The 14,074-nt window shown below is 28.8% G+C and overlaps 1 protein-coding gene across 1 annotated transcript in view; it reads left to right on the forward strand.

Annotated features, from left to right (window-relative positions):
- LOC106683606 (protein cueball) overlaps positions 1 to 14,074 on the forward strand; it is a gene marked incomplete at its 5' end in the record, with an annotated part of 111,339 nt that overhangs the window by 83,340 nt on the left and 13,925 nt on the right. Inside the window, one exon of the mRNA XM_014425177.1 lies at positions 2,050 to 2,129. Within this exon, the coding sequence (XP_014280663.1) occupies positions 2,050 to 2,129 (80 nt within the window). The remainder of the gene's footprint in view (positions 1 to 2,049; positions 2,130 to 14,074) is intronic.

Below are 14,074 nucleotides of genomic sequence, written 5' to 3' on the forward strand. Positions count from 1 at the left end.
TTTAATATGTTTGATGTCGAAAATCATAACTGCTGCTCATAATTAAAGTATGAATGTTCAAAAAGGTTTCAGAGTGATCTTGTAGATTTACAAAAATAATCACAAAATTTTAGATTGTTTAAAACTTTTCGTTAAAAATTAGCACATAGAACTACAATTATGATATAACACACTAGTTTGATGCATTGTGTGCAGTTTTCAAAAGAGCGTATAATATTTAATTTATACAGCTACTTAATGTTCTCAAAAAGAGAGAATTCGCTTTATAGTTAAACAACGAATAAAAAATCCTTAGTTTTTTAATTTATATTTTTTATTATTGTATTGAATTAACTTCTTTTTTTTAATACAATTAGGATGCTAGTTGATAGATGGGCATATTTATCCATTGCTAAAATTTTAAGTGTTATAATGTTTGAAACATATGAAGTTATATCCGTGGAGCAGAGTAAATAATCGATAAAGTTGCTGCACTAATAACTCCCGGATCTATGTTCAAATCCGGTTGCAGAAGATAATTATTTATCTTATTACAGTAGCTATGAGTAAACCCTTTAGGTACGGGAGCCGTCATGAGGCCCACCCAGCCTCTATAAAGTTGGTACCCATATTTGGGGGAAAACATGGGTGTGATCTTGAAAAAATCACCTCATGGCACAACCGTTTAAGAAATAATACTTCCTTAAAAATACTGAACCCCTGACTCTGCATGGGTTATAATTTTACATTGAACATGAAGTTAATTCGTATCGTTAGTAAAACGTAATATAATCAGCTAATATGACTTACAATGAAATGTATAATAAACTAGTTTAGTAATAAATTTTGATCAGAGAATAATTGCCGCAGGATTATTACTCATTTCTGAGTAAAAAAAAAATTTTTTAACATTACTCAATGACGATGAATGGTAAAAATTTTCAAAATAAATCGTAAATATTTAACCTTTGAGAGAAATATTAGTTCAGTACAAACCTGGGAAGATTCCCTGCATGTATAATACAAGAAAAAAATACATTTTATAAAATATTTGATGAAAATTAAATTAAATGCATCGTTCCGAAACAAAATTAATTTATCACAAATAAATTAAAATTTATCACCAATAAATTAATTAATCATAATAAACGGTAATATAATATTTTTTGTAAGCAATAATGAAAACTGTGTTTAAAATATTTGTCAATTATCCACAAATGTCCTGGGAATGCAAAAAACTTCTGAATTATTCCTGTGAGAGTAATAAGGATTTATTTTATACGTGATACTTTAATTGCCTCCTCATAATTGCCTTTTAAATACAAGGCCTTGACATAAAAAAAGGTTTTTTGGGGGAAAAGGATTTGATTGTGGATCCCTTCCTCCCCAGTTAAATGGCTTTATCGCAGCGTTGACCCATTTTGTGGCCTCAGCCTGAGACATTCTTACTGCTACAGAAATAAAGGACAATATAAAAGTTGGCAGTGCAAGGACCTCTGTGAAGAGAGGTTTTCTATTTTTTAGAGTTTGGAATGTTTATTAGGAAAGTAAGATAAAGGCTCCGAGGTAGATATAAATGGAATCCTTTCCTTTTTTTATGATTAAGACATAATCTATCTTTCATAAGTGTTACTGCTTCCTAGGTCCAAAAAGAAGTTTTTTCACGATCTTGAGGCCTCTTATTATTATTTTTTTTTTAGTTATACCTACATAAAGGAAAATATATTACTTCAATTCAATGTCCATATATCAGTAGTTTTGTACTAAATATTTTATCACCAAATATTTATGATCTGTTGATCCGAACTGATCAGTAAATGATTTTATAGCTGTTTATGTTTCATTTTTTAATGTCTCGAAAGGATATAAAAACAAATTTAGAGCATCTTATTTTTTCTTCAATTGTGGATCCCATGTCTATTAAAAGTCCAAAGTAATGAACCACGTATTTCTGACTATTTTCAAGGAATTCGATAAATGAGTATTGATAATAAAAATATTACCAGTTAAACAAAAAAAAAACACTTAATCTAAAATATGTTGTCTAATTTGAGGTTTTTTTTGTTTTAGGCACGCTGGGAAGTACCCTACATGTACCTGCCCTCCAGGATTTACTGGCAGTACTTGCGAAGTAGCACTTCTAGAAGGAGGTAAATTTTAAAGAATATTTTTTCTACAATTTGTTATGATATTTGAACTATCCTAAAAACATTATTACTTTTAAAGAATTTTTAAAGTGTTAGGGAGATAATTACAACAACGTAATTAACTGTAGTGATCAAAGGAGCTGTAGATTACGTATGACATCTACAGGGAACGGACTCTGACACTTTGAGGGAATCGAATTTTGGAAGAATTCGGTATAACAAAAGGTTTTTACAAATTTATAGCGTGTTCCGATGTGGTAAAAGAATTTCTCTTATTCATTTTCCCATTCTCGATCCCCATTTTTAGAAAAAAAACGACGTAAATATAGAAATTACTGCCCCTTATATAAATTTAAAAAAGAAAACAATTGAAACAACGGCACGGAATAGCCTGTATACGAGCTTTAAATATTTGAAAAATGCATGTTTTTTATGGGTGGCCTGAGTAAAAAATGGGAAGATGGGGAGTGTGAAAAATACCTGTTTTTACTGTTAGCGAAAATTCCCTTGCTCCAAGGAGCCACGTGTTTAATTTAAACAAATTAAAAAGATAAATCTCCAACTTGAACTATTATAACCTACAGGAAGTATCACAAATCTTAAGAAAATAATGTGCACATTAGTTTACCATACTAACACTAATGATACATTATTGCCTCAGGTAAGGTTACCCTATCCTCAGGTACGGGTAGTTCTCAGATGAGATCACTTCATTGTTCATAATAAGGATTATTTGTTTCCACTTCATGAAAGCATAATTGAGATCGGTTGACTGCTATAGTTCAAACAGTGCATTTCATATTTGAGTCAACCTACCTCTTCTCTTTCATTTCCTTCAACATTTCATTTTAAATTTTTAAATACGTTTATACTGGCTCTGAAATTATTGAATTTAATTTGTAATGAATTTTATTTGTTTATTTTTTAAAACCGTCAATAATATCAAGGTTAACCCAGGAGAGGTGTAGCCTTGAGCATTTTGCTGATGATGGGATATAAACGTTTATATTTTCCTAGTATTTCATCTGGTTTGTTTATACTGTTGTATACAATTTGTTGACCCTTTGATATTGCTATTGCCGCTTATTTATGTTACTCCCTATTTTACCTTCCCACCTATATTCAATTCAGTTTTGCTCTAGCATCATCGCAACGGTAGGTGAGCATATATAATTTAAGTGACAGCAAGAAGATACTTATAGAAAAAATATGTTAAAAGTAGATATAAGAACACTTTGTGACCGACTTAACAGACTAATTTTTTTTTAGATTCCTCTGAAACAGAAACACATTAAATTAATAGGCACATTACGTATGGTTACATAATTCAAATTGGATATTACCTTTTTCTACCAGTGGTACTTGAAGGTATACGGTGAAATATTTATCTTGTTTTGATGTGTCCTTTCCATATGAATTCTACTAGAAAATATCTGGAGGGGCCTCCTCATGTTGATTAAGCAAAGAAGAGAAAATAAAACAATTAATATTTACAGACAAAAGATAATGTTAAATAATAAAAAACATTCAAAAGTCGAAAAAAGAGTAGAGGAGGGGGGAGGGGAGGGGCACGAGAATAAAGGAGTTATAGGGTAATGTTTACAGGGTTTTTGGAACTTTTCCTGCCCTGCCACCTCGCTATAAATGGGGATGGGGTGACTGATTGGAAGATTGAATTGAAGGAAGCAGGGAGACTTTCGACGTATGATGCGTTGTTGTAGTTTCTAGCTGAAGTTCGTAGTGCATGTGCGTCATGTTCTGGAATTGTAGTGATTTAAGAGCTGTTAGTTATAGGAAATGCAGTAGAGGTGCACCGGAATGAACTATTGTTATTTGGTTCAGCACCTCTATATGTACATCTCGATCAGCTGATCTAGTCGATCACCTGACGGCCTTTGTTAGCTCAAATTCCACTCAGTCCGTACTTTATATATTATATATTCTCCTATGGTTTAGGAGTTGCTCTGTATTCGCTTTTGTCAAGGACTTCTGCTATGATTAATATTATTTCGGAATTCAGTTTCCAGCTGGAAGTTGGGGTGCAATCACGGTTTTTGCTTCTGCTCTGCTTAATGTAATTACAAGAACATCCTCTTTAATGGCTGCTCTAGGCATGTATAACGCTTTTTGCAAGTAAGCTATAGAACAATGGTAAATTAAAGCGATTTATTATCTCTTAATAATCTAACTTGAATAACATATCTAAATGTTTGTTAATATATCATCTCTATTCTTTGGCAATTATTGGTGTTTTTTTCCATTTTTTATAAGACCTGCTTGTACTCATGTGTTATTTTTTGATCTAAGAATACTTTCATCTCTTGATAATTTTGAAAAAAAAAATCAATTCTAGATAATCCAAATTTTTTTCGACATCAGAAGATTTAAAATATGCATACGCAAACACATACATATATATGGTAAATAATGTAATATATGTGTTGTACATGTAGCACACTCAATTAATTTTAAACATTAGTCACTTTAATGATTTTTTTTTTATTGAAGGAAATTTGTCTATCCTGTAATTGATGGTCTCTTGAAATAATTTAATACATAGGTTCCGGCAATAATTATTCAAAACAATTTTTTTCTTCAAAAATATAACTTATGAAAATTACTTTAATACTTTTATAGTATTTAATATCTTCATAGAAGTATTAAAGTACATAAAAAATTATATTTTTTAAACTTAATTTCCTCCCTTATTCTGTGCATGATACGGCCATGTTACCTGGACATTTCATTTTTAAATATAGTAATTAAACATTGATATGAATAAATGTATATTTATTATACAAATATTATTAAAAAATTTCAAAAACAAACATAATTATAAAATATTAATAAACATAAATTAATATTTTGAGACAGATAAAGTTATAAAAAGAATCAAAATCCAGATATATAATATTATAAGAAAATAACACTAAAAAAAAAAAAAAATGCTCAGTCTGTAGAAATCCCTAGTGCACAACTGGTGCAAGTGAACACCATATGACTGGGACATATCTTATAGGTCTTTTACACTCGTCGTAATTCTTTTTTGTTTTCTTATTCGCTCGGAGATAGGGCTGGACACTTCCCTAGAGCTGCTAGAGTGGTGGGAGGGGCGAGGTATAGAAGGAAGAGACTGTGAACTACAGATTCCAGAAAGCAGCTCACAGACCCGAAAAACGATTTATGTGAAAGAAATTTTAACGCAGTGACCAATAATGGGTTAACCATCTTGACACCATTTCATGAGATTATTACTGATTAGTTTCTGCAAGCAGCTATTTACCACGTAAGCTCCACTTATTGTGTGTAGGACATTCATTAAAGCTTTCCTGATTCTGTTTCTTGAACGGTAGAGTGCCGAATTGAGCCTCGGTTTCAATTATATATTATATATAGGTATATTCACGCTTTAGATATTTTAGGATTCGGAGTATTTCTGATGAAATAAAGAAGGCTTTGTTTGCACTTGTAATACGCCTAAGATATAGCAATAAATCTCGAATAATAATTGATACAAATGAAATTTTAATTGAGGATAAAAAGTCTAAAATAAGGCAGTAGATCAAATGATCTAGTCCCGCTCCCTTGAGTTAATTTAATTAGTCCTTAGCACTCACTACATCCTGTAAAAATTTAGAAATGAAATAACGTAATGGAAGCAATAAAGAAAATGTCTTCCATTTTGTGAACATTAGTTCTGCTATAAGAACAGAGTAAATGATAATTGGAAAAGAAATAAGCTTTATAAATAAAAATTAACTCAGTTGTTTATTTCTTAGATGAGTTGTCGTCGACTGCGACAGCAGTACTTAGCTTATGAAATAATATTATAAGGAAACTGTGTTGTATAATTGAAATTAAAAAAAAATATTTCACAACTTACAGCCAACTCCTTCAGTTTTATCTGCTAATTACCGAAATCTCCGTATTAAAAAAATGGAAATTCTTCTATTTTTGTTTTAAATTGTTAAGTATACGTATACTTGGGGTAGTAAATTTTAATTAATTGCATTTTTTTAAAATTAAGCTTTTTTATATTTTACTTCTCCTAAAGTTCTTAATAGCTAAAATTTATTATTATAATTTTACTTTAATTATTAGCTACCTAGACTATGTATGGTTTGCTGTAAATGGATTATTATTATATAAATAATCATCTTATAAAGCAAATATCTTGTGCCATCAGTTACTGTAAACCATGTACTGACTATTTAGGGTTCTGAAAATTTATTAACTCACTTTTATCATTAAATGAACCCATTCAAAGCACATCTTTGTCCTAATGTCATCAAGTTCTTTACATGCCTGTCGTGTTTTTGATGATGAAAATGGAGTACACTCGGCATTCCAAGCCTTTGCGATACAAAGCAGCTCATATATTACAGCTTTTCATTAAAAAGGTGAAGGATACTACAGAGTCGAGTGGATAAATTGTAAACTTTATTGGTTATAATTTAAAAATTATAACCAATAAATTTGTTAAATTTTTACGTTTCAAGAATTATTGTGATATGATAGATGAAAGAATTATACAAGCATTCAGCATTGTGTTTTCTGAAATAATGTAAATGAAAATCTGGATTCCACGTTGCCTGTAAAGGTTTTTTTTATATTAATCTACTACACTAAATTAAATATATTTTTGGTTATAAATAATATGCAAACTTTTAGGAAGCAGATTCGATCTTCTTCTCTAAAATAGTTTATTTAATAAACTTTATTCCAAGAATATTCTTCTGTTTTTTGTAGGTTTTATTGAACTTGTAATTTTCGCATTTATAATCCACTCATTTATGGCTTTGTCTTCATCTTCAGGATGGATTCTCGTCATTTCATTTTTTTTTGTTTATCTACTGATAACCAACCTTGCTAACCATAATGGAAGGGTCAAATTTTCATTTCGTGGGACCTACCCCTGAAACCCTGATCATTACTACCTATGTCTTAGGATTAATCAAGATTCACAAAATTAGCTTTTTTTTTTCTTCTTCGAGTAATTACGTGGCATCTCCTCTCTCCCCTCTTCCCACTCCCTCTCTCACCTCCCCCGTATCTGTTTAACGAAACACCTCTGGAGTTTCTGATCCAGTTTATATTTATCCTTAGGCTTTCTTCTGTTTATCCCAATTCGTTAGAAAAAAAGACACAGACGAAATCAATCACAAAACAAGTTGAATAAATAAATTTTAAAACTCTTTAATGAGAAAGAATTAGTCCAAAATATTTTATGTTCGCAGCACAGTAAAACTGAACTTGGTCACAAAATTACTAGTACATACCAGTAAACGTTTCCATTAATAAAAATTACTCAATAACATCAAATATATATCGATTTTAGGATAGCTAAGTAAAAACTAAACATATCTTTATAACAATAGCGTTTGTGATCTATATAGGCACAGGCAGAAGATAGGAGTTGATTGGCACAAGTTATGAGATGAAATTTGTAAAAATTAATAAACCTAAAACCGACTGTATAAAGGGGAAAAGAACAATACATTTATTTCACCAGCCTTCTAAATATTAATTCATGACTTCTTGATTAATCTAATTATAAAAATATAAGAATTTCTGTTGAAATAATTCTAAAATAAATTTTATGATGATTCCTGATGTAGTATTATAGATCATAAAGTATCAGTATTCTCAATCAGGAGCGTAATGGTATTTTTGGGTGGTCCCCGGTCAGAGCGGATTAATGAGATAAATACTTTAAGTCGTTTTATTATTATTTTTTTGTAAATATAAAAAGAAATCCAAATTTACTTCAGATGAGTTTAACAGTATCAAATTGGATTTAATAATTACTTGGTAGCCAAAACCATTATTTCATTTGAATGTTAGTTAAAAATGTAGGCAAACATTAGCTACAAATAAAACTATGAATAATATGATATAGATACCTATTTTAGTTATTCATGGTTCATTAATAAAAAAAGATTATAATTATGAAAATTGTTGTTATATTTATAACTAATTTTTACCTTTTTGTCAATTTATAACTTTTATTTTAGGCGATCCCGATCAAAGTCCATTTTCTGACAAAATTCGTTTTGTTCCAGATTTTTAAATCATATAATAATAGAGAAATCTAAATTTGGAAATTATTTGATCACATTGATTCTAACTCACTGATTTAAAGTGATATTTAAAGTCGTCAATGCTATGACTTTAAATATCACTTTAATGCAGAATTTAAAAAAAAATCAGATAAAAGTTGTTTTGATATAGACGAAAAAATCTTTTCTCTGAATGTTTTTAATACTGCATGTCAATGTTATGACTATAAATAAAGAAATCAGGGATTCAATTAAAATTAATTTTAGAGATCAGGGAATGACAGACCTATGTGTGGCGTTCAGTCTTCTAGAAAATAAATCTTAATATGTAAATTTAATGAGAAATGGAAAATTAAACATACAAACCACTCATTTTATGTGACATGTTTTTTTTTAAATCGGAATAAAACCTATAGAATAATGGATAATACACACTTTGACAATACGTTTTTAAGATATTTTTAACTTATGTAGAATATTTTAGAGGATTTTATTTTTATCTATTACCTAATACTTTTAATTAATAATATATTACATAATAATGCTGTAAAATTTATTGTAAATATAAGTATGTTAAAAATTATGTAAAAAAAAACACGAAGAGTTACACTGCAACTTGATATTTTTTTTTGTTTATGAAGTACAAATAAAAAATATAAACTTAAAGATTTATTGTTAAAAGTTAAAAAAATTAAAAGATATAATAGAGGCTTTATTGGGAAATTGAATAAAAATGTCAAAAATTAGAAGACTACACACTATGGCATATACCTGCACCATCCAACTCCAGGAAAATTTTAAAAAAATTATAACCCAGTAACTTTTATAACTCACATAAAAAAATGAAGCAATTTCTTTTTAACTTTTCAGTTGAAATAAACTACCCAACTTTACAGTGCATCAATATTACTAGACCCAACTTTTCAAGTTGAAATGAACAAAATAGATAACAATATCACAATTCTGCTTCCATTCCTATGGGATTGGATGAAAAACAAAAGTTTCCTTTAGTTAATTTAGCTCAGAGAACTATAATCTGATTTGGTGTACTGAGAAATATGATGTATTTTAAAATTGCCAATTATCACAATATTTTCATGAAATTTTAAGATTATAAAAATATCACTAAAATTGAATTTATCTTTAAAGCTTATTAAAAAGTTACTCTTAAGATTGTCTTTTCATAATACTCTTCGTCTTCATTAACACAGCGATGATTTTTATACTTAAGAATCCGAAGAAGGGAAAGTTACTTTTAATTTCCTAACAGGCAGTAAGCTAAGAAAGAAAATGCTGGAAGCTGGAAGGAAACTCCCTGGAAGAACTGGCCAGCTTAGGGCACTGTTGGATTAGAGTCAGCTTTATTTAATTTTTCATAAAGATTCAATTGCAAAAGAAGTAAGAATAAAGCTTAACTAATATATATATATATATGTATATATGTGTGTGTGTTTGTGTTACAGTACTACCATATTATTATTACAGTACTACTAAAAAATATTATTCATTTTAATTAAAAAATACATTAATTAATTTGATTTAGCTGGCTGGTTCAGTAGCATTGATCCCCGAAGGGAAAGAGTTTTTTGTAATATTTTTTCTTACAAAATTAATCATTATCGAAGAGGTATTGTAATATGAAAAATTTCCCGTATACATAAAAATAATTATATATCATATTTAAAATTTAAACTCAAATTTATACAGTTTTCGTAGTTCAAATTAGAAATGGTCAAACTTATAGATGTGCCCCTAAATATGCAACTATACGTACTTCACATATGAGCTGCATCTTTATACACTAATTTGTTTAGATAGGTGAACAGCTAATTAAGCAAAGCGTAAGGTAAATTTTATCTGTGATTGCATAAAAATATTATCGTTTTCGTATCGCTATAGTTTCATGAGAAACAAAAGAATTTTCTCTATCGCCCTTTCAGCTATCTACAGACAATATCAGTTAATTCTCTCGGACTTCGGAGAAGAAAGAGACACGAGATTTCTTTGTTCAAGAACAATCATCAGGACAGAATGACTTGAACCAATTGGCTTCTTCTTCTCCAATTTGTTACTATGTCAAGTACCGTATGTAATTGGTTTCATTTATTTTAAATGGCTATTTGAAATAAATCGGGTTGGGAATAGCTTGACAGAATATTTCATTATAAATATAATATGAAATATAAACAACAAATAATTCTAAGAACCGTTGAAAATGAGAGAAAATTATTGAACAGCACTTTTTCTTTGTGGTTCATTTAAAATTTTGAATAGGAAAAGAGAAAAGTCTTGATATACAAAAAACAATTATTCACGAAAATATAAAGAAAAAAACCCTCTGATTTAGGTATAGTACCCGATAAGAAAGTGTGGGTACTTCATTACAATCACAAATTCTATTGAAAGAACATATTCTCTGAAATTAAAAATACTTGTAGTGACAAAATAACATTAATCAGGCAACGATAAATCTATTACCTATCATCCATAGGCTTAGATATATCTGTTAGTTTTTGTATATTAAAAAAATCAATAAATATGTTTCACTACAACCCATTAAGGGTTGGAGTACTTTTTAAGGAAGTACTTATACTAGACCAACGGTTGTGGAAGGGGTGATTTGGAATCACGTTCGACCGCTAGATTTTTAACCAATTAAGGGTACCTACTTTATGAGGCTGGGTGGGCCCCGAAGGACTCACTAACTCACAGGGCTGACTCATGGCCATAGTGAAAATAATCTACTGCAACAGCTGGGTTCGAACCGTGTCCTTGAAGTTAGTAGCACAGTGTCTTACCAATGAGCTACTAACTCCCATTTTTATAGATAGATAAGGATAGATAAGATATTCTGCATAACAAACTATCTTTGTTATATGGTGGTGTATTTTATATTGTTGATAATTTTGTAGACAAAAATAAAAGTTAATGGTTTTAAAATTTAAATAAATAGGTTTGAAATTAAAATGAAGAAAATGACCTAGGCAGAATAGCCTGCAATAAAAATTATAAATTAATGTGAGGAGGAGATTTGTATTGAAGATGTCCTTGAAGATGGCTGGAATAGCCGAAACGTTGGACTAGTAAGAAATAAAGTGTTGAGACAGTATTGGATACAATTTGTGGTTTTATTTAATAAATAATTACCTTGTCTCAAAAAATTTTTGAAATAATATTATTTAAGGATTTATTTTTAAAATAAAAAATTAAATTCATGAACTGAACAAATTTCTAACATAAAATGGACTCATTTTTTAAAAATTTAAAATATGAAATTCGATTTTATCTCAAATAGGCTGGGAATATCTCAGTGTTTATAGGGGATTCTTATGACTTCTGATTTAACTGCATTTGCTTAAGGTACCAGATGTTCAATATAAGTATTATAAAAAAACAAAAAAACAAAGCGAAACAATAAAGCTGAGCCAATATCCGATGTCATTTGGAGGAAAGGGAGGTTAAATGGCCGAGAACTAACTGAGGCTCGCAATTTAATTGGTCCATAAACTGCGGCACTATCCCCTACTATCCCTACCCAGCCAATGACAGTGCACTATTAATCCACAACCCTCCTCCAAGACTCAGCTATACTAAGGAATTCACTATTTGCCTCTTAAGTACTAGTCCTTCAGTCATGCAAGTCCATATGGCGCGAGTGAGTTTGGAGTCACAAAATATCTCTCATAAAACTAACAGTAAAATAATTTAGTTCTTAATTATATAATTTTTTTTATCGTATACAAAAATTTATATTAATAAAATCGCTATAACTATTTTAAAATTTTATTAGATATTCATTTAAAAACAATCGCTAAACATTTTCATTAAATAATCTATAAGTTTTGGTAAACATTAAATAAATTACTAAAATAGCAGATATTTTGAAAAATTGTAGACTGACATATTTATTTAAATACTTTTTCTCCTAAATTAATATAATTTCCAATACAATTTATAAAACTAATTGGACATTCTTATAAAGTTAATCTCATTACCATTTCTTTAACCTGATTATATATCGAAATTTCAATTTTGTTTATATTACGAATTTGAATTTTTTTAATTAGTTCAATCAATTCAATTTGTAATTTTTGATTTTTTTTTAACTCTATATAAACAGCACTAATATTTAGACTTAGAAATCCAATTGTTAAAAAAATAAAATAAAAATAATTTAGTTTTAAATTTGTATCATACCATATACATATTAATTTAAAGTAAACAGTGAAAAAAAAATAATAATAATATAAATAATTTAGTATAAACGAAAAAAGCGCTGAAGAGGTACAAAGGTCTCTTCAGGGCCATCACAATTAGAAAACATCACGTTGTCACCAAAGAAATAATAAAACGACCTAAAAGGTGTAAGAAAGTTCACTTGGAACAATTAATGCTTCCTACAATGGCGATACCATGGTTTTGTTTTAAAGCTTTTATAGTGTTATTTTATTTTACTTAGAGAGCTGTTTTTTTTAAATTTATTTATTTCATCCTATTTATTTTATATATGTGTATTGTGAATCAGAATTATTTATTTTATTTTTTTAATATTTCTGCTTTGTTAAAGTTTGAGTTTCCAGCAGTCTGCGATTTGTCCTCGTAAGCTATTTGTATATAGTTTTATTTTTTATAGTTATTTTCTTATATTTTGCGTAAATATAAGAAAAATGATGTTCAGAATAAGTTTATATTTTATTTCGAATTTATGAAAGTGTAAATGAATATGAATATGAAAATGATTCACGAAAAACTTCATAGTTCATAAAATTAAACAGCCAGGTTTTTATACAAAGAAACTAAGACCTTTGTTGGAGCATTTATAAATCGAGGAAGATATTTCGCTGTATAAACAGCATATGTTTTTCTAATAATTATAGAGTATTTTGTTTGAATTTTATATAAAATGAAAACATGTATGTTCTTCTGAGTTAAATAATCATTTCATACCACGTTATCTCAGATTTTTTTTTTCTATTTTCCCACAGTTTAGAGATACTGAGACAATATCAAAGTTGTTATTTCTGAAAGAAAAAGTATATAAGGGAAGCGAATAGAGAAACCAACCGAACGGAAAAAAGTCTTATCCGACTAAGGACACTAAGCAATTATAAGGAAAAATATTATTTTTATGAACAAAAATACATTGAAGACCTCTGGATCTGAGCAAAGGGTTATTAAAGGATGTTTTATCTGTAAGATAGATGCCACATCTTTGTACTCTATTCATGTGTATAAAGTATAACTAAAAGATGATTTCTTAGGTATACTACATACATATTAAAGAAGCATCTATTTTGTATTTTTTTTAATATATACATTTTTCTTTTTTTTTTATTCTTTTCAGTTGTATTTTATTAATTTTTACTATTTTATTATCTATTATCCCTCGTCTCTTATATTATTTCGAAATCAATGAAAATCGTATCGCGAAGTAGCGGATTTGTTAGGTATTAATTTTTCTACCGTCAGATACGTAATTAAGAGACTTTTAGAATGAGGTACAAGTGCAAATAACCGGCGCAAAGGACGCCCAAAAAAAGTAAATGAGAGGATGAAAAGAAAAAATGTTCGAAAACACCAAATAACCGGAAGGTGCCACCTCACAGCAATAATGGGAACAAATTAACACGGATTTAGTTAAAAACCTCGTCCATTCAATGCTGAGACGTTTACAAGTGGTAATAAATGTCAACGGACTTCATATGAAATATTAAAATAAAAATGAAACGTAAGGTATGCAAATTTTTTTTTTCTGCATTTTTGTGTTTGATGTTTTATTTTGTTTTTATGAAAGTTTTTCATTTGAATTTTATTGGTAGTTATTAAGATATAAATATACTTTTATTTTTTATGTAATAGGTTTTTTTATGGCATAAATTCATATTAAAT

This window comes from Halyomorpha halys, unplaced genomic scaffold (genome assembly GCF_000696795.3).
Source record: "Halyomorpha halys isolate HHAL.00 unplaced genomic scaffold, Hhal_1.1 Scaffold499.1, whole genome shotgun sequence".
Taxonomy (NCBI): domain Eukaryota; kingdom Metazoa; phylum Arthropoda; class Insecta; order Hemiptera; family Pentatomidae; genus Halyomorpha; species Halyomorpha halys.